At 41.2% G+C, this 22,274-nt stretch overlaps 1 protein-coding gene across 1 annotated transcript; it reads right to left on the bottom strand.

Annotated features, from left to right (window-relative positions):
* Nucleotides 1–14,253: 14,253 nt before the first annotated feature.
* Nucleotides 14,254–17,713, bottom strand: KLF14 (KLF transcription factor 14). The gene has a single exon (XM_045511186.2). It carries the CDS (start codon nt 17,578–17,580, stop codon nt 16,597–16,599), a length of 984 nt encoding a protein of 327 aa, XP_045367142.2. The 5' UTR covers nt 17,581–17,713; the 3' UTR covers nt 14,254–16,596.
* Nucleotides 17,714–22,274: the final 4,561 nt, after the last annotated feature.

Below are 22,274 nucleotides of genomic sequence, written 5' to 3'. Positions count from 1 at the left end.
AAAAAAACAAATTGTGTCTGTATAGCACAGGAAACTATAGTCAATATCTTGTAGTAACCTGTAATGAAAAAGAATATGAAAACAAATGTATGTATGCATATGTATGACTGAAATATTATGCTGTACGCCAGAAATTGACACAACATTGTAAAGTGACTGTAGTACGATAAAAAAAATAGAAGGAAAAAAATCTTATATGTGATTTTAAGCTCTCCCTTTATTCACCCTGGTTTCTAGTGGTTTAGGGTGCAGGGAGGCAGTCTGGCTTGCACCCCATTCTCCCTGGCACATGTCCCTCTGATGATGGAGTGGGGAGGAGGGCTAGCAAAGGTAGAAACGTCTTTTGGGGTTGCCCACAGAGAGATTGCTTATGTCTCTCTTTGGCTCACTGTCTATGAGCACATAGAGTAGACAAGGTGTTAGTTTCATCAGGCTCCACTGAGAGAAGATTTGCTCTCAAGCTCTCCCCCTCCGGCTACCTCCCAACTGGGATCCTCCCATCACATTCTTTTTATGTATGTGCATTTTTGTCCCACTGAAGACTGTAGCCCCCAGTCTCATCCACCCTCTACAACCAGCTCGAGGGCCCACAGGCAGCTGGGGAGTCCACATGCAATTCCTTCTAGGAACTGAGTACTTGGTGAGGGAGTAGTCTTGGATTCTCTTTTCCTCATTAGCTCTCCCATATCATCTTTCCTCCACGTTTCCTTCCTGATCTCAAAGCACAGGGCAGGTCCCTTGGCAGTCCCCCGGCTAAGAAGACATTCACCTGTACTACCAATTGCCAGCCTCCCTTACAGGACATTGGCAGGTATCCTCAGGAAAATCTCTCTGCAAGGAATTACTATGTTGAAATAGTCTTTCTGCTTTTGGTCAAGAGACAGTCTTCTAAATTAACTGAAACCCATATCCGTTCATAAGCAAAATAACGCAGTATCTTTTTTAAAAAAAGAGCCAAGCCTGGGATCAGATAGGCCTGCACTGTTCCTTGATAAGCCTCAGTTGGACTCTCTTGGCTCCTGTCTACTGACATCCAGCTCAATGCTGCTCTGCAGTGCTTTGACCCTGTTGCTAAGTTTCTGGCTGTTTGGCTTTTAGAAGCATGGACAATCTGATATTCTCAACACTATACCTCGAGGGAACAGGCCCAACTCTGGAAAACAATCTGGGAAGGCATTTTAGCATCTGGCTCTATTTTATGCCAAATCTCAAGGTGATGTGCTATGCTGGGGAAAAAAATTATTTAACCAAGTCCCAATACATTATCCTGCTTAAACCAGCACCTGACAGGAAACAGAAGGCCTTAATTTCTTTTTTCCCTAGTGATTCCACTGTTGGGGAAGTTGTTTATGTCCTGGCAGGAATGACTAATTTCTCTATCTTCTAGACCAAGTATTTACAACTGGACCCCTGGAAGTGACTTCCCCACAATGATATTGCTACACTTTAAGTGAGCTGGGATGCCAGCAACAGTATATTTAAAATGGAGCATCTCTTCCCTGGCTGTCCATGATCCGGCTGAAAGGTGACTTTCTGAGGACCCTCTCTGAGCCCTCTAATGGCCCCCCGATATTTTCCAAGCTAGCCTGGTTTAGAGAGTTTCAGCCCTATAAACAGGAGCGTGGCGGGGTATCTATCACCCAGGAGCATCCGCAGCCTGTCTCAGGGTTGCAATATTCACAAATGTCTGAGGGTGTTCAATTTCTGCATAAGTTTGTTCTGATCTGATGGAAATTCTCTGACTCTATTATCATTATTATTCTCCTATTTAATTTTGAGGATTTCCCATTACACTTGGGGATATTGATGGTTTAGAGGTTATTGGCATAACTTGCCTCTGTTAAATTTTAAATTTGATTACAAGGGAAAAAATTCTGTGTGTGTATGAATTTCTGCACAGATATATGTGCACACACACACACAGAAAGAGGGAGATGAATAAAGCAAATGTGGTGGAAGGTTAACACTTAGACGATCATTGTGAAGGGTATATGGCAATTTTGTGTACTGTTATTGTAACTTCTTTGTATAAAATTATGTCAAAATAGAAAGTTAAAAAATATACAAATATATACATAAGATTATTAGTTAAGAAACTTAAAAAACATATCCAATAATATTAGCAGTGATTATCACTAGAGTGTGGGATTACAAGACAGTTTTATTTTCTCTTTTTGGTTTATCTATGTTTCTAAACGTTTTACAATGGAAATGGAAATGTATGGCTCTTGCTTAGCAATAAGGATAAAAGTATGCAAATTACCAATCGCTAAAAGATAAAGTTTGTCAAAGTTGATCTCATAGGCCGTGCTAACCACATGACAGTTACTGCTCTTCTTGGGGAATGTAACTTAGACAGAGTGTTCCATAATGTGTGGTCTGGATCTGCCATTCCAAGTGAACAGATATTTGTTCTGTCACCTAAACAAGTTAAGAAGAACAAAAGACCACTGGCTTTATTCTTCCAACCCTCCAAAATTATTGACATTTTGCTGAATATCTTCTGATATTCCCCCATATCCACTCTCTACCTTTCTCTGCTCTTCTTCATCCCCACGAGTCTGACTCCATCAAAATATTCTCTTGCTCTCTGGGCTTGGCCAATGGTGAGCAAGTAGGAAGAGATCCTTGGGAGGGAGGAGTAATTTTTTCTTGGTTCCCTGCTGGCAGGCTTGCCACAAGCTGGCTTCATCCCTTAACTGAAGAACATTGCAGCTGTCAGGTAACCTTCTCTACACAGCTCTCTCTCTTTCTTCAGGTTCTGGCAACCTGCTTGAAAGCCCCTCTCCTTGTTCCTTCAAGTCTGGAAATGGTAATGGCACCTCAAATTACTAACTGCAGCATACTTACTTAACCTCTACTCACACCTTTGAAGATAGTGCCTTTATTAAACTTTCCTCTATTGACCCAATTGAATGTGCCATATGGCACCCCAAAGAATGTGGCAAATATGTGGTGCCTTTTGGTTTTAAAGGAAAATTTATCAGCTATGTCTGACAGCCTTCGGTAGAGGTCATATTCTTACCACTTATCTCTGTCATTCTCCCATATGGCTTCTTAAAAAGATTGGCCACAGAGGGAAGGGTATAGCTCAGCAGTAGAGCACGTGCTTAGCATGCATGAGGGCCAGATTCAATCCCCAGTATCTCCATTTTTTTTCCCAGTGGATTCTCTGTAAATTTTAATTTGTTCTGGCAGTGAAACTAACATGGCAGAAGGACTTAAGCCCTCAGGCTAGGCAAGACATTACGGCCCTTGGAGGAAGCACCAAGGCAGCTGGCAGGAGGCAATCAGATGGACTCTTGGTGGGAAAGGAATGGGCTACACAGATGAACCAAGGGAAGGTTTTAGGTGTCAGAGCCCAAGCGAAAAGAGGGATAAGGATGGACTTCCCCAGCCTTAACCTAGTGCTTAAAAAGAAATTAATTAATTAAAATAAATTTTAAAAAAAAGATTGGCCACTGATGGCTCATAGAGATTGTTGTGTAGGTCTTTAGCTTGGCTCAGATATAACAGCTAACACAATTATTTACTGCCATTAATATAGTCAGTGCTTTCCTTTAGATCTCTGTCCACCCCAACCATCAGCACCACCTTCACTTCTGATGCTCAGTGACACACTCTCAGCATGTACTTAACTATGGCTGCATGAATTTTCCTGACTTGTTCCGCTCTGTGGTGTGGCAAGACCTTTTTCTTGGTGTTCCTTTCTCCTTCAGAATTTTCCTGCAGGATTGTATCAATGATGTCCTCATTTAGAGCCCATGCAGAGGGACTTGCACATATACCAGCTCCAAAATGTCATTGCCTTTTCTGATTTCTGAGCATTAAGTGTCTGTTGTCACATGGATTTTTCCCCCGCAAGTGCCTTTTTTGAAGAAGGAGATTCAGTGACTTATCAACTTGTCTAGTTACCAGCATATTATTCCAGTTTATCTACATAGTCATCCACTGGTCTTCTACATTGGGGCTCCCTTGAGTTGGAAATCCAAGAAGCAGGAAGGACTCAAATCAGTATAGAGGAGAGTACTGTCATTGTGGACCTGAAGTCTCCGTTATTCTGACTGGCCTCTGTTCCTTGAGGCTTCCTTGTTAGATGATGTGTGATGTGTCTCCAAGAACTCTAGCATGGAGACTTAAAAAAAAAAAAAAGGTGGTCTCTGAACCCTCTGGATGTGCATATTGCTATTATAGCCCTGGAGAAGTGCAACTTTCAGCTCTTATTGAACAGAAATTTGGTATTCTGGGCAATATCAGGAAGTCTGACCTGCCATTCCCTATTCAATTAAGTGCCTTATGTCTCCACCTAAGCATAAAGAGTGGATCCCAAGATCCTTTAATCCTAGACCTAAAATAATCACAATGAGGGTTTAGGGAAGAATCTCATAAATATCACAGGGGAATACCACTGTGACATTGTCTATGACCCAAAACTCATTAAGGTGATGGTTGTCTGAGAAAACTGTTTTGCATTCACTATGCAAATACTCGGGAAGATGGGAAGATAGGTCTATTTCCTAAGATTCCGGAACAAAAACTACCTCTATACCATGGGAACTACAACAGGTTAGGCCAGACTCTGAACACAATCACAGTGGTCCTCTGACTGGTATGAATACATGTTCAGGGCTTCCTGGGGAACAAGGCAAAATTGCCTATTCAAAGACATTAATACAGCTAATGGCCAAGATGTCACTAAAATGGATTAGAATGCCCTATCTGTCTCAGTCATTCCAGTTATAAAGGAGATCAAAATGCCTCACTCAGCCTTAAAAATGGTGCTGGGAAGAGAAATTACGAGATATTAACAATCTAAGGAAAAGGGTATATATGATATGAAACCCAGAATTTAACACCTCAAAACTCTTGGTGGACTTTTTTCTTATATTGTCCAACCTGGAAATTCATCAGGGAAGCAAATGTCCCATCATAGATTTTGTATTAGTAATTGAGTAATGAAAGGCTCATAATAATATGGAGCAGAACTTACTGGGGAAAAGATCTGGATATTCAACCTCTTCACAGATATCCATGCTCCTAGCTAAAACCAATCCCTTCCCTCCACTTGTGCACCAGATCCCACTGCCCTTGCCTACTCAAGGATATCACTCTTGCAATTCTCCCCAATCCCTGTCTTACATTAGCAACTTTTAACTCCCTCTTAGATCACTTTCATTAGCATATAAATGGGCTGGGGTTTTTTACCCCCCATCTTAAAAAAAAAGCAATCACTTTTCTTGACCCCATTTCCATTTCTTTGCTCCCATTTACAGAAAAATGTCTCAAAATAGTATCCTGTACTCATGGTCTCCAGGTTCTTTCCTTCTGTTCTTTCTTAAATCCATTGCAATCTGGCGTTCACTCCCACCATTCTACCATGACTGCTGTAATCAAGGTCACCAATGACTGCCCAGTGGCTAGAGTCAATGGGCAGCTCCGCAGCCTTCATCCTACTTGACTTAGCTTGACCATCTGACAAAGTGGACCACTCCCTTTTTGGATACTTTCTTTATTAGGCTTCTAGGACATCACGCTCTTGGCTTTCTTCCTACCTCCTTGGTCACCCCTTCTTAGCTTCTTTTCTTGTTCCTCCTCAGCTCCCTCAGTTCTTCAAATTAGATTGTTTCAGGGATCAGTCTTAGCCTTTCTTCTCTTCTTCCTCTACACTCACTCTCTGGCTGATCTGATTCAGACTACAAGTTTTAAATATGCTGTTAACTCCCAACTTTTCTTCTCAAGCCCAGACCTCTCTCCCAAACTCCAGACTTATTTCATTGCTTATTCAAATTTTCCACTGGGACATCTAAAACACATCTCAAACTCAACATGTTCAAATGGAACACTTGTTCTTCCCCTACAAACCTGCTCCCACATCTAGACTTTCTCATCTCTGTTCATGGCAACTCCATCCTTCTGGCTGCTCAAGCCAAAGAACTTTGAATCACTCTGACTTTTCTCATTCCCTCACTCCCCATAGCCAGTCTTTCAGGAAAGTCTATTGGTTTTTCCTTTAAAATCTATTAGAATCTGACCACTTCTCACCACCTCCTCTACCATCACTCTGGTCCAAGCCACCATCATCTAAATTAATGAAATTGCCTCCTAACTTACCTTCCTGTTTAAGCCCCTCTATCATAACACTCAGAATGATCATTTACACATAAGGCAGATCATATCATGCTTCTGCTCAAAATCCCCAGTGATTCTCCATTTTACCCAGAGAAAATGCCAAAGTTGTAAGCTATAAGGTCCATATGATCTGTCATCCCCACTTCTTTCTGATCATACTCCTGCTCCAGCCGTGCTGGTCTCCTTTGTTTCTTAATCACAGCCCCTATGGTTGTTTCTTTAGCTGTTCCCTCTGCCTGGACAATTTTCCCCCAGATACCTCCTGGCAAACTTCCTCATTTCCTTCAAGTCTTTGTTCATATCTTATTTGTACAATGAAGCCTATCCAGATCACCCTGTTTATTACCTCAATCTAACCCCTAGTCCCACCCAGCACTCCTGAGCCTACTTAGCCTGCTCTTCTTTTCACTAATTTCATATTTTTGTTACTTAATATATACTTTACTTATTGTTTATTTTCTATATCCCTTCAGCTAAAATATAAGATCATAAGGACACAGATATTTGTTTTATTCACTTTTTATCCTATAATGCCTATAACAGTGCCTGACACAATCTAAGTGTTCAATAAATATTTGTTGAAATGTATGTCCTGGTCCATAAAAGCCTGGTTCTTTTGGGTAAAAGCCATGAGTACACACAGCCCCAAAAGGAAAGCCTCCAGCACTGTGTCTGGGGCTGCGAGATGCGTTCCAGTCCAATCCATTGCTGACCCCTGCTGGAACCCACTGACCAAATTGCTGTTCCACCCTTGACTGCACAAGTGGCCCCAGAACTCCTTGGGGGACAGGATGCTGCTGGTACCCTCTCTGCTACCTACTTGTGCCATATCTACCCTGCGTAGAGCAGTAATAACTGTAACCCTTCCTTTCTCTTCGACTTTTCCTGAGTCCAGGGTCTGCAGAGGACAGACTATAACTTCCTTTTGTTTTATTTATTTTTGATAAGTTTATTCTCTTCTAAGACCCAATTAGTGGCAGGGGGCAGGTGGTGCTGCTCTTAGCTCCACTTTCAGAACTGGTAACTTAATTTTTAACCAGATTAAAAATTGGTGGGAGGGAGACATGTTTTTGAAAAATATTGATGTAATTTTCCCCCTTATTTTCTTCTATGTAACCATTACCTTTTTAACCAAAGGCATCTATTTGCCTCAGAGAACATCGTAATTGTTATAGCAGGAATATAAAGGTAAATAATGATTCCAGTTCATCTTTTGAAGCCTATAACTAGATAATAATCTTGAAAGCTTTGTTTGGGAAGTAAAGGGAGCTACAAATTTCAAATACTCTTAAATATTAAGAGCAAAGCATGTAGCCTGGACGAAAAGTTTTACTATAATCAATAGGCAAAGCAAACTTGGAGTATGACAGAGGGAAGTTGATACCTACTGAGGGAGGAAGTGAAGTGTTCTTCCAACTGGAAGAGCCAAGGATAAGGGGAAGGTTACAGAGGTTGAGATGAGACTCACTTGGTGCTTAGATCCCTGAGAAGGAACCCATTAGCCCCCTTATTCCTTGGGCTTTAGCCCAGAATGGGGAAGATGGACACAACATTAGGAATCCCAAATAAGTTGAGGTAAAATCTGGAATCTCTGGGCTGGTCCTTCCCTTCCACTCTGAGTTCAGCATGGTGCTAGGGCAACATGGTGCCATTCAAGAAGTAATTCTGAAAATGACTGAGAGGTTCCTAGGCAAATGGACCTGTGTCTGTACCCCAGTTCCCTATGGCCTTGGTGTGACACAGAGGGTAACCAGAATATTTCTCATGTCTTGGCAAGAGGGTACAGGAACGCTGAGAGAAACCCAAGGTCCAGAAGAAGTCTGCATTTGGGATGAAAAAGTTACATTCAACAGAGACCTCACAACTACAGGCTATAGCAGGACCACTGGCTCCAGCAGAGAAATGAGAAAGGCAGCCAACAGAACCAGACAGGACCTGTTCTAACTTGTTGGGCACAAGCACTCTATGCCCAGAGATCCCCAGAATAGCCACACAGCATGGAAAATGAGTGAGGACCCAGAGAACAGCACGGCACACAGCCCTGAGACTGCTTCCCTTCCTGCCATGGTGAGGATGTATATTCTCCCAGTATTCAGAAACCATGATGGAAGGAGAAGGGAGATCCTTGGAAGGAAGCAGCCCTGAGAGACAGTGTGACAAATTACAATTTTTCCTCTGTCATTGACAGGAGTGGGAGCTTCTTAATAAGATGTAATTACCTATAGATAATAAAGGATGCTGCCATCCTGTAAATGTCTGCACTTTTCTTTTTTTCTTTTTTTTTTTTTTTTTTTTTTACTGTTTTTCTTTTCTTCCCTTTTGCTAAGCTAGAATATTTTGAAAGGCGTACTAGCATTCTGGGTCAAGCTTTAAATCATCAAGAGCTTTTGTGGAAAAAAAATGAGAGGGACAAAGAGTATTCTGAAGGAGGAAAAAGGAAGAGTTGGGTTGGGGATAGATTTTCTTGAGGGAATTTAGATTGGGCTCAGCTCCTATGTGATTTAACCTTTGTTGGCACCTCCTGCACATCCTTCCCTTCAATGAGCTTCGAAAACGGGAAAGGGTCTCTGAACTTCTAGGCAGGGATGGAGAAGAAAATCCCTGCCCAAATCCTGGAAAAGACACTAGAGCTCTTGAGTGTCTACCTTGAGCTGACACCTCTATATGGGCAAAAAGCTCCTGATTGGTTTAGATTCTTAGTGTACTATACTTTGTCTCCATATAAAAATAATCTATCTTTGTCCCACTAATGTTTTATACTTGGAATTTTTTTTAATTCCAAGGCTATACTTTGAATTTTATTTTGACTCTGTTAATCTTGTCATACTTGCTTGCTCTTGTTAAAATTTGTCTGGTATATCTTTTCTTACCCTACTATCTGCTTTTGTTTTTTAACCAATAGTATTTTCCCCCCCTTTTAAATATTTTAAATGTTTTTAAACATATGCAAGCAATACATGGAAATATTCTCCTTTTAAAAGAGCAAAAGCATTATACATGGAAAGCAAAAGATCCACGGACTATCTCTCAATCCTGGTTCTTTCTTTAAATTTCTTATTACTATCATTTGACCACTGCTTTTTGGTCCTTATATTTTAAAATTTTGGTTCTTTATTTATTCTGAATATTAATCCTGTGCCTGTTAACTTTTTTTCAGAGTGTAGCTTGATATTTAATTTTGTTTAGGTTTTCAGATGTAAAACATTTTAGAATTTTGATGCAGTCAAATCTGTCTTTTCCTTCTTTAAATTTTTATTTAAAAAATTGTTTTGTCCTAAACGAGAAGGTCTTCTTTATCCAAGGATGACATTTTCCAGTTTTTTGGATTAATACCTTTCATAGCTTAAAAATGTTTAGGTCTTTACCATCTAGAATTAATTTTTCTAAAAGATTTGAGATAGAATGTAATGTTGTGTTTTATTTTGCTGTTTTGTTTTGCTTTCTTATGAAGAGCTAATTGTCTCAATAAAATTTAACTAGTGTGTCTTTTCCACACTAATGTGAAGTGCCATATCTCTTATATGCCAACTTCTGTATTCACAGGTCTCTTTCTGAATTCTTTGTTCAATCCACTTACCTATTTGTCTATTCCTGCACTATACCACATTGCTTGTAATATTTTGGCATCTGGTAAATCAACTCTCCATCCCTACCTCTCCCCCAACCTCCATAATCTTCCGTAATGTTTCCCTGAAAAAGTTTCACAAAAAATCTTTTTGGAGTTTTGATTAGAACTGTATTAAATATATAAATTTGAGAAAAATACTGACATCTTCATAGTATTGAGTTTTAGCATCAACAGGAACATTATTTATCCCTATTTAGTCATATTCCCTTTTATATCATTCAGTAAAAGTTTTATAGTCTTGTCTATAAGGGTTTTTTATATTATTATTTGCTACCATATATGGAATCACTTAGTCTATTACATTTTCTGATTTATGATTGCTTGCATATAAGAAAGTCATTAATTTTCTCCTTTCTTCAATTAATGTAGTGAATTATATTGATAGAACACTATTATTGGATTAATCTCACAGTTCTGAGATAAGTTTAACATGATCATGATGCATTATTATTTTCACTCACTGCTGAAATTTCTAATATTTTTTACTTGTGATTTTTGCACCTATCTTTATAAATAAAAAGTGGTATACTTTTCCATATCTTTTATTTGTCTTCTTTTGGCATTAAGGTAGCTTAACTATATAGCATGAAGTAAACTGGATAATTTTCTCTTTCTATGATTTAAAACAATTTATAAAATACAGAAGTTATCTGTTTCTTGAAGGTTTGGAGAAGTTGCCTATATAACCGCCCAGACCTGGTGCCTTTTAGGGGGATAGGTCTTTGACTACTATTTTCATTTCAGATTTTCTACATCTCCTTAAACCATTTTAAAATTTTGTGTTTTCCTGTAAGATTATCCATGTATTTTTCAATTCTATGGATATAAAGTTGTTTGAATTATTCTCTTATAATTTAAAAACTCTGTTCATGTGTTGTGATTTTATGCTCCTTTCTAGTCCTAATAATTTCTGTGCCTTCTGTCTCTTTCTTAATCATATCTGTCAAAGAAATCTACTTTTATTAGGCTTTTAAAAAGTGTTTTGGACAACTCTACTCATTTTCTTTATCTGTTTCACTAATTTCTGCTTTTATCTATGGCAGTGCTTTTCAACATTTTTTTCATTATCTCCCCTCCAGGAGCCTTTTTAGACTTTTTCCCCCTAATCACTACTCCCCTCTGCCCCCACATCTTAAACCACACATATAGTGTATATTTGTTTATGGAGTATGGCCTTTTGAGGGGCCACAAATATTGTAATATCTCACATTTTTTTCACTCCCCCTCCCCCAGGAAATAATGTTTTTCTCCCTTGGGGGCAATATCTTCTCTATTGAGAGTGTATTGCCCATGGTAACGGCTTTTTCTACTTTAGGTTTGTTTACTTTCCTTTTCTTCTGGAGTTGAAAGCTTAGTTCATTCACTTTCAATTTTTTTGTTTTAATGAAAAACTGAAGACTATAAGCTGTACTTCCTCCCCAGTGCTGTTTGCTTGCATCACAGAAGTTTTGCTATGTTGTGCTTTTGGTTTCCATTCAGTTCTAAATTTTTGTAATTGCTGCTTTATCTGTTTTATGTAGATGTTTTCTTTTTATATTTCCCAGTGCATGGATTTGGGGGTAGATTTCTGTTGTATTTTTGTTACTGCCTATCTGGAGTTTGTTAAGACTTTCTATTTACTAAATGGTCAACAGGAGTTCCTGCTATCTTTCTAAGTTTGATGTTTACTGTAGGCTTTTGGTGGATACTTTTTATCAATTTAAAAATCATTTTTCTTACTACTTTGGTAAGGTGTTTTAAAGTTAAATCACAAATTGCTGTTGAGTTTTAACAAATACTTATTTTGGAACCAACTGAGATAATGGGGCTTTTTTCTTCCTAGTTTATATTAATTTGACAAATTACTTTTATATATTTCATGTGTTTCTTCTACCCTCTGCTTTCCCTTAAGAGGCCTAACTCTTTACATTCTCCAAGCCATATTTGTATTTCCATTTACAATGGTAATATCCCTAAGCTGAAAACATTGGCAGTATATCTACATTTTCTATAACCTTCTAGTATACCTATCTTAGTGGTGATGGGATGTTTTCCCATTGCTTTCTCTGCAGGTTCATGTAGGTACCTCTCAATATTTCCCTGGATCTGAGATCCTTGGTGGAGATGGACATTTCTGTTTTCTCTCTGAGAGCTTGCTTCCTTTCTTCTGTTATATCTCTTTGGGTTCCTCTTACCTCCTCTAATTTAGTCATGACTGAACTACCACCTTCTATAACCCCACCTTTAAGATCAGTGGGCTCTTGGCCTTTCTTGTTTTCCCATTTTTATTGTCAATTCTTTTGTGTCATTTAAGAGCACAACCTTTCTTCTAAAGAAATCTTTCTTTCTCCAGCTCAATTAGCCTATCTTCCTTTATTCATTTTTTTACCCTCCCACTTCTTCCAATTTGACTTCAAGGTCTGAACATATGTTTGAAACAAATATGGTTCCTACTTGATTTCCTGAATAGACCTGCTTCCCAGGGAGAGAAGAATCCAGGCACAACCCTTTTAAATACTCTTCCTAGCCTTTGGAATTACAATACCATTATTTCTCTCTACCTCAAAGCCCCATATAACGAACATTTGCATTTCTCTTTTTATATTTATGATTAAAATCCATCATTCCTCTGATTGAACACACAGCTTGAGTCCTTGAAATTCCCCTGTCAGGGCTTATATAGTCAACACATCTGACACCAACTTGGGGCATAAATAGAACGTGACTCTGGACACCCATGTGAATTAAAGAATTTGGCCCCTCCCAAGTCCCTCCCTGGTCCCTATAAAAGGATGCAATTCAAGTCAAGATAAACTCAAGTTGGGTGAAACTAATCTAATGTCACCTGCTAATCCCCAGCGCAATTTAAGAGCTAGACTCTCCCAAACATGTTTTGAAGTACATGTGGAACTTACACCATTGCACTTTTAAGCCTTTGTTCTGCAATTCTGGCTGAGAATAAAAGGCAGAACAAAATTTTCCATTCAATAGTGCCTTTCCCTTCTGCAACAAGCCTCTCTCAACTATATCTGTGCAAATCAAGATCAGCCACAGTGGCCTGTGCAGCCTACTTTTGCAAAGCCCTATGTCCATTACCTCTGAAAAAAAATAGTACCTTGCCTATGGACACCAATTACCATAAGCTGCTAGAACTTGAAAAGGCCAAGGAACTGAAGTGCCCAAGATCACTAAAGCACGAAAGCCTGTGCCTTGGGACACCAGATGTTTCATCTCCACACGTCTTATTTTGGTCCCCTAATTCCAGTCAGAGTGCCTATTTCTCAAGATTTAATAGCAATAAATAATAATAGCATATTTGCGTGTATTGGAGCTTAAGGGAGAAAGCTAATCATATCCTTTTCCTTTCTCAGTTCTCAACCAACTGGGTAATAGATACAGCAATTAGACCAATGAGGATCAAAATATCAGTATTTTGAAGATGAAGCTGCATCTCAGGCCAAAACTGGGCTTTCTAATACCATCCCTCCAGTGCCTCTCCCACCCCTCCAATTCCTCCTATTGGGATTACTCACCCAAAGGAGAATATACAATGGAAACACTTACCTGGGGAGCTGCAAGGGGCATGGCTGCTCCAAAAGTAGAGACAGAGAGAGGTGCTCTTCAGATCTGCCTCTGGAAGGCAGGTCTAGGCCTAAGCAGGTGTGCTTACCATACGGAAGCTGGATCTGAGTGGAGTAGGTATACACTGCAAGCAAATATGTGGAAAAGAGAAAAGACAGGTGTGTGTGTGTGTGTGTGCGTGTGCGTGTGTGTGTGTACACAATGAACATCTTCTGTATGTCTCCATCAGAGAACACAATCCACAATCTTCCTTGTGAGAGAAGTAAGAGATAGAGATGGGGCCAAGAGTGATATTCCAATATGGTTCCCCACTTGGAGAAGAATAGGGAAATAGGGACAAATGACAGATTCTTATCCCAATAGGTGGGGGCAAGGCCTATACTCTTCATCCCCTCCCAGCAGGAGCAGAGGATCCAGTTCCCTCATGCCCAAGACCTGACCTGGAATTCATTCCCAGATTCCAACCCAGATTTCAAGAAGAGTCCTATTAATAGGTTCTGTTACTAGGTCTTCCCTACATCCGAACTCAGGATGGCGTGGGTCGGGCAAGGGCCCAGAGGTTCAGATTTACCCCAACAAAACCCCAGACACACTTACTTATTGAGCTCCATCTGATTAACAAAAAGAAGGAAAAGAGAGAGAGAGAAAGAGAGAGAGAGAAGAAAACCAATAAAACCAGGAAGCTCCTTTTAAGGCATTTCACTAATAACTGGTCCTCAAGAGCTACTGGCAGCTGGAATGAAAAGGGTAACAGTAATACTCAACACTGAGAAAGACCAGCCTACAAATCTTGCCTCCATTGTCTGTTTCCCTTCCCACCACCCCAAGCTTCTGGAGGAGTCATTGAAAGACATGCTGTATTTAGATTGTCAGAGGCCATCCCCAGACAAAAGTCCCCAAGGTACAAGAACTCAAATAAGGACACTACTTGGGAGATTGAAAATCAAAAGTTATTTATCAGAAGGTGGTTGGAAAAGCCAAGCTTTCTTGAGCCCAATTCCAGAATGGTCAGTGGGAGTCTCTCTCCTGTTAGCTTCGTTGGTCCACCTCCCCAGTGGCAGATTTTCTACTGAAGGGAACAAAGGGGAAATCCTAGTCCTCAAGGGGTCCCCAGAGTGCCCTTCCTATCAAGTCCCGGCTAAGGAGACAAACAGAGCAAAGGGAGGACTCTTCCCACACCAAAACCCACCTCCAAAACTGGGGGCCTTCTCTTCCCATATGTAACTCAAGGAGAGCCCCACCTATCCTGCTTAGTCCTCTTTGGGAAGCTCTGAACCTCTTCAGGGTCACAACCTATACCCTTTGGGTCCTTCGTAAATGCCCTTCCCTCACTTAGTGTAGGAGAATTTAGTAGAGTCCCAATGTTCACATCACTCACTCTCTAAAGGAAGCTGGAGTGCCCAGGACTAGAAACTCTCACTGAAAATTAATCTACCAGGTCAAAAGAGAAAGTCTCTCCCAAGGTGCTAAAGAGTCATTCCCACTTTAAGTCCACATGGTGTGGAAGAAGGGAATGGACTCAACCTGCTAAGAAAAGGGCTTTCAGGTTAAACACAACAGGCAAAGGGTTCAGCGGGGACTGGACATTTGAAGGAACAAAGAAGTGATAGGGAATAGGGAAGGAGGGGATTCTTGTGGCAGGAAGGGAGAGTGGTGTCCTTTGACTAAGGCTCCAGATGGGGTAACCAAGCATAAGGGAAAAAGTTACTTAGAAGGCCAGATATCTAAGTTCTAGTCATGGCTTTTGCCAGCAGTTTAGCATATGACTTAGAGCTTATCTAGCCTTCAGTGTCTTCATCTGCAAAACAGGAAAAAGCAGTTTTAACTAGATGTCTGTTATGGTTTTTTGAGATTATGGCACCTCCACAAGTGTGATTGATGGACTACTACAAGATATTCAGGAAGGGGCCAAAGGGGACCTTACCAGAGCAGGAAATGCCTTTCAACTCCATCTCTAATGAAAGCGTCACATGTATACACATTCACACATACATAAGCAGAGTGGCCAACGATTTCATCCATAGCAGCAGAAACACGAACAGAAAAAATAAATACTGGTGGTGCTTGAGTCCTGCACTGGGGGAGAGGGGTCCTGAGGGTGCAACTTGGAGGGACTCCAAAGTCAGGGGAGAAGGGTCCTCCTACTTGACAATAACTTTCACCTTGCTGTTTCTTCCCCAAATCCAGGGCAGCCAGGTCTTTGGAAGAAGCCACTCCCATCCTAACCTCCCCAAACCACCAACTCACCTGTTGCAGAAACAAAAATGCACCAAGGGAAATAACCTCCTAGTTAGCCACTAAGAAATGAACAGAATCTACCACACCTGAGGTTACTTGGGAGTGGGCAGCTGAGACGACAAGCCCCTATTTCCCTGAATGTTAACAATGGTTCTGAAAGGTCTTTTTTTTGGACCTATCTCACCCACAGTCGCTTGGGTGAAGTGGGAACTAGCCTGGATCACCCTTTGATTTCTGGTGCTTTTATGAATGTTTCCAAATTTCAAAACCAATTTCATTGTGAGTGAGCCAGGAAGTTACCTTCCCCAAGTAGGACTCCAAATGGGAAGAAAATCTACGACACGAGTGTAGGGTTCCAATCCTTGCAACAGGACCTGCAAACAGACTTGCATCACTCCCCAGACACCAAGAAGCATCTCCCAGCCATACATCCACATGGACTCTTACATGACCTCTCTCCTAGCAGAGGTAGCTGGGACAATTGGGGAGTGGAGGACATCAACCTCCTATCAACCTGGGATCCCTGTTTAAAAGATACTAAAAATACATTAGTAAACATTGCTGTTTACAGAAATAGAAATCATTTCTGTTTCCAAAGGCCTCTCACCACCTCAGTCCTGGACATTTCCAAGGCTGCCACCCCTGACACCCTCTCCAAGGTCCGCTCTGGTGGGTGGGCAAGACACCAGAGTCCTTTAAGACTGGGAGCTCCTCAGGCACCTGAGAATTCCAGTTTCACATCTCTGGTTCCCATGGAAGGGAGAATCTTCAGGACTCTGGAGAGTACGGGGGTTCATCCCATTTTACCAGTTCCTGGGGGCTGTCTTGAGGTAACCCCCCCTTTTAGGATCACATACGTGTTGCAAGAATTCCTGCAATTTTCGGGCCCCCAGTGCCTCCCCAGGGTCCAACATGCCTGCCTGGACCCACCCTCAGAGCGGAGAAGCCAGTCTATGCCTTGGTCTAATCACTCTGGGAAAGAGAGATGGGCAGAGAGAAGGCAAGGACAACGGCCTGGGGGATTGTCCTTGAGGGGACGACTAACAGCAGTGACTGTCAGACAAGCAGGTGGTGAAGCTGGGCAACTGCCCGGGGACGGAGCCGGAGCTGTCCGCCAGGGTGGCAGGTTGCGAGTCGACGCGGGGGTTGCGACGGCGCCCCCGGTACTCGATCATGTCGGGATGATAGGCTGGGTGGCGGCGGGCGTGCTTGGTCAGGTGGTCGCTCCGGGAGAACTGCTTGGGGCAGAGGGGGCAGGAGAAGCGCTTCTCGCCCGTGTGCGTCCTGTAGTGGCGGGCCAGCTCGTCGGAGCGCGTGAACTTCTTGTCGCAGTCGAGCCAGTCGCAGGAGAAAGGGCGCTCACCCGTGTGGGTGCGCTGGTGGGACTTCAGATGCGACGACTTGTAATAGGCCTTGTTGCAGCCAGGGAAGGGGCAGCGGTGGCGCTTGGCAGCAGGTGTGACTGGCCTCCGACGGGGTACTGGACCCGTGGCGGGGGCGGGGCCCGCTCCAGGGGCCCCGCAGGAGGCCGCGCAGGGGTGGGCAGGCGCTCCCGGGACTGCAGGCGCGCTGGGGACCGCGAGCGCGCAGAAAGAGTGCGCGGGTCCCGAGACCTCTGCGGCGCTGGAGGCCGGAGCCGGCTTGGAGCACAGGGTTGGGCCGGAGCACGGGGTCGGGTCGGAGGAGCTGGACGAGGCGCGCAGAGCTTCCCCCGAGTACTCCCCGAAGCCCTCCCCAGAGCCGCCGCGCAAGTCAGCCAAGACGCTTGCAGCCAGCAGGTGGGGCGCGGCGCCGCCCGCGCCGGGGCTGGGGGCGGGGACCTGGGGGAACGGGGGGACCGACGCGGGCCCCGGTGGCCCCGGACCCGGCAGAGCGGACTCCGGCGGCGCCGCACCCACCTCCGAGCTTGCCGCTCCGCCCGCGCCCTCGGGGTCCGGCAGGCGGCGGTGAACCACGGCACCCGCGGACATGGACACCAAGCACTCAGCGGCGAAGTAGTCCAGGCACGCCACGGCAGCCGACATGCTGGCACCGCCGGGCCGCCGGCGCGCGCCGTCCGAGCGCGGCCGGCCGCGGGAGAGAGAGTTCTCGGGAGCGTCCGTCCCGCAGCCTCGGAGCGAGAAGCAGGAGGCCCGGTGCGCGCCGCCCGCCACCCGCCGCCGCCGCCGCCGCCGCCGCCGCCGCCGCCGCCGCCCGCGCGGAGCCCGCCCCGCCTGACGCGCCCCTGACGCACCGGAGCCCGCGGGGGCGGTGGGACCCGCCCCGGCCCTCAGGACACCCCCTCGGAACGCGCGGCCCACCGGGCTAAGTCATTTTTAACAGCCTAAGAAATTATCTTGTCTTCGCGTTCTTGCCTCTGCTGGTGAGCCAGGTAATTTTAATAAAGCGAAAACTCCCCGATCGTAACTTCTGGGCAGCCTGCCGGCTTCGCCCCCCCTCGCCCGCTGGTCCTCCGCCAGCTGGGTGTCCGGCGGAGTCCGAGAAACTTTTTTTTTTAAGGGAAAAAAAATGCTTATACCTGACATGTCTTTCGATTCATAATTACGATCGTTAGTTAATCGGGCTGGAATTACATTTCACTTCTGTCTACCGCTCTCAGATCAAATTTAAAATATCCCCAAGTCTTCATCAAAAAAAAGTTTTCTCATTTAACAGTTCCGCTGTTAACCCAGGGTCGGTACCAATTCCCTAAATAGATCCACTGCGGAGCCATTAATTAATAGCATTTTGAACCTGAAACATTTTTAACCTTGAAAAAGCAAAGAATCCTCTGATGGTTGAAATTGAAACTTAAAATCCTTTGAGTAACGATTTAACTATTCAACCAACGAAAGAAAAATGCGTGTTTAAACTGCATTAACCTGTCACAGGCATACAAACAAATTTCCACGCTGAAATATAAATTATAGACTAGCAGCGAGATAAACACATTAAAATGGACTCCCACAATTTTAATAATTGAAAGTCACGTTTCCAATTAGGCAGCATCTTTTTTTTTTGACAAAAATTAAAAATAAGAAAATGCAGCGAATTATATAGAATTGTTCATATGGTGTTTTTTGATTGTGGAGGTTTTTCTTTTTATATAATCGGATTTATGTGTATATATGTTTACATTTCTTCACTGCTTTCATTTGTTTCCTCTTTTGATTTTTAAAAAACAAAAACACACAGAAAAGCAAATAGGTTGATTTCTAAAAATAGTCATAGCGTGGTTTTTGACGTGTACAGCTTTACTTATATAGGATTGAATTATGTGCAGTTTATTTGTAATTCTTCAGTACTTTTTCTTTAGAAAATTAAAAAAATACATCTACCTCAAGAATAACATACATTCATGTATTTACTTCCTAGAATAATCAAAGGTGAAATATTTGTGATATTTGCTTCAGGTTTTTAAATTTATATTAAAGATTCCAGCTAGAGTTAAATGTCACCTTATTTCCCTCCCCAGTTTCATTCACCGTTCTCCCTCCTTACTTGCCTAGGTAATCAGTGCTATAAAGTGTGTGTTCTTCCAGGATTTGTTATACTGTATTACTATATTACCTATATATATTTATATGTAAATATATATAGACATGCTTATATATTTTAACTTTTCTTTATAAATGATACAGTAGTGTACATATCATTTTGCAACTTATTTTCCCCCCTCAATATGATTTTTAGAATTATGCATGTTGCTGCTTATAGAATCTACTTTATTCATTTCAGTAGTTTTATGATCTTATCAGCTTTATTATTTTTATGGAGATTCTATTCTAAAACAGATAATTATTCTAAAGCTGCTTGCCTCAAAGTTTTAGACAATTAACTCTCAATCTACACGTATTAAAATTCTTTACTAGCTGTTTTTCTTTTAACATTATTATTTAGAAAAAATCTAAAGCTATTTTTAAATGCAGAGAGAATATTACAGGCAGCCATGTACCTGTCTCATATAATTGGTAAATGTTAGCATTTTGTCATATCTGCTTCAGGTCTATTTTTTTAAAAATTGAACTATTCGACATTTATGATAAAACTGAATACCCTTTGTACCCCTCCCCCAAACCATTCTCCACCCTTTTCTTCAAAGGCAAACACTATCATGAATTTGGTATGTAACTTCCCAGTCTAGGTTTTATACTTTTACTACATATGAGCCCTTGCAAATAGAGAATATTGCTTTGATTTTTTAAAAATGTACATGTGTGATGTTAGACCATGCATACTCAGTGACTTGTTTTTTTTCCTTCATGGTTATGTTTTCATTCTTTCTCCATGTTGATAAGTGTAAATCCAGATCATTCATTTTAATTGCTATATTGCAGATCCATGCATATGAATGTGCTGCGTTTATTCATTCCCCTATTGATGAATATTTAAGCTGCTGCCAGGATTTTGGTATTATGGGCAATGCTAATAAGAACACATGTGTACCTGTGTCCCTTGCACATATGTGAGAATTTCTCTAATCTACCTGGATGGGGAATTGCTAGGCTACATACACATTTTCAGTTTCATTAGAGACTGCCAAATGGTTCTCCAAATTACACACCCATCAGCAGTGTGAGAGTTCTTGTTTCCCTCACATGACTTTCAGCACTTTCTAGATTCAGGCTTTTCTTATTTCTGACAATTTAATTTTTTAAAAACCCAGTATCTTGTTGTTTGATTTGAATTTCCCTCACTGCAAATGAGGTTGAGTATTTCTCCGTATATTTATTGGCTACTAAGGTTTCTGAGTCTGTGATTTTTTTTCACAGTCCTCATCCTTTTTTCCAATGGGCTGTGAATATTTTTATCTTTTCCCCTCTTGATTTGTAGTTCACACATATAAACATTGCATTGTCTCATTCGTGGCTCTTCTTTTAACTGCTTTTGATAACTTTTGCACTATAGAAAATTTAGTATGTAGTCATATTCACTGATCCTTCCTTATAGTTTGTGTCATTTGTGTCTTTATAATGAAGATATCTCTCCCTATCTGATGCCACAGAGATAGCCTCCTACGTTTTTTTTCCTTAATGTTTTAAAGTTTTGTTTTCCACACTTGTGAAATTGATCCATTTGGGACTTTTTTTTTAAATGATGTAAAGTAGGAATTTAATTTTATTCCCCCGCTCCCCATATGGAAAACCTGTTGTCCTGACCTGATTTATTAAACAGTCTTTCATTCCCCCGTTAATGTGTAATGCCACCGTGATTATAAATTAAATTTCTGTATATTCCTGGATATATTCCTACTTTGTCCTTTTCCACTGATCAAACCAATTCTGAGCCAGTACCACACTGTTTTATTTATTATGGCTTTTTAATAAGTCTTCACGTACAGAAGGGCATCTCCCCCATTTGTTCATTTAAAAAATTGTACTGGCCATTTTTGGACTTCTGCTCTTCCACATAACTTTAGCATCAGTTTATCAACCTCTGCTGGAAAAGCTTTTTGGTGTTTTGCTGAGCTGAATTTGTACATTAAGTTTTGGGAGATATGGCATCTTCATAAAATCGAGTCATCCAATACATTAATATTATTCTGATTTCTTCATATCCTTCCATAACATTTTATAATTTGTTTGTAAAGTTCTTGTACCTCTTTGTTAAGTTTATTCCTAGGTACCTTTCAGATTTTGTTGCTGTTAGGAGTGGGATCCTTTAAAAATGCTTTAATTGGTTAGTGCTGCTGTTTGGAAATGTTACTGATTTTAGAATAATCCTATTTTAGCAAATATGCTGAACTTTCTTATTAGTTGATGTTTGTTTACAAATTCTCTTGTATTTTCAAGAAGATATTATCTTTAAATAATACTTTGATACTTTCTCCTTTTCTTATCTCATTGGATGGGCTGGAACCTCCAATATAACCTCAAACAGCAAGAGTGAGCGAGCCAGCATTGTTTTCCTATTTCTGTCTCATTGAGAATGTTTCTGGGTTGCATCATTATTTATGATAGTTACTGTAAGTTTTTGATAGAAACTCTTAATCAGGTTAGGGAGTCCCCTTCTATTCCAGTTGGGTTCAAACTAGGAATATTTGAACACAATGAAATGAATATTGAATTTTAAGTGCTTTTTCTAAAACTGTTGAGATGATTATTGGCTTTGTCTTTGATATGTTAAAGTAATGGGTCACTTTGATAGATTTTTCTAACAAGGATTTATCCTTGCATTCTTTGACATAAACCTTGTTTTGCCATAATGTACTATTATCTTTAATACACTGATTTGTGCAATTTGCAAATGCTTTTTATTTTAGCATTTGTGTTCATAAGTGGTATTGGCTTATAATTTGCTTTTCTGGCACTACCTTTGTCCACATTTATACTACTGTCATAAAATTCATTTGGAAATTTCCCTTTTTCTTCTTTACAGTAACAATTTATATGAGATAGGTATTATTTGTTCCTTGAATGGTAAATCTCATCTGTGAAACCATCATATTTTGAAAATTCAGTTCAGTTTCTATCATGATTATTAGCTTATTTGGATTTTCTATTTCTTCTTGAGTCAATTTGGTAATTCACATTTTTTTTTCTTTAAAAATTAGATATTACATTTAAGCCTTTAAAATTTTGGTATGTGGTTCATAGCATTCTCTCATTATTTAAAAATTCTCTATGGTATCTGGAGTTACAGCCTCCGTTTCATTCCTGATACCACATATTTGTGAATTCTCTATTCTTCGTCTTATCAGAGGTTTGTCTATAATCTTTTCAACAGCCAGCTTTTGCTG

This window comes from Camelus bactrianus, chromosome 7 (assembly GCF_048773025.1).
Source record: "Camelus bactrianus isolate YW-2024 breed Bactrian camel chromosome 7, ASM4877302v1, whole genome shotgun sequence".
NCBI classification, from domain to species: Eukaryota; Metazoa; Chordata; class Mammalia; order Artiodactyla; family Camelidae; genus Camelus; species Camelus bactrianus.
Note: the sequence above shows the minus strand (reverse complement) of the source record. Positions and strands in the feature narration are given on the sequence as shown.

What these genes read in the sequence shown, in the direction of transcription:
- KLF14 (XM_045511186.2), bottom strand. Translation starts at nt 17,580, where the DNA reads ATGTCGGCTGCCGTGGCGTGCCTGGACTACTTCGCCGCTGAGTGCTTG.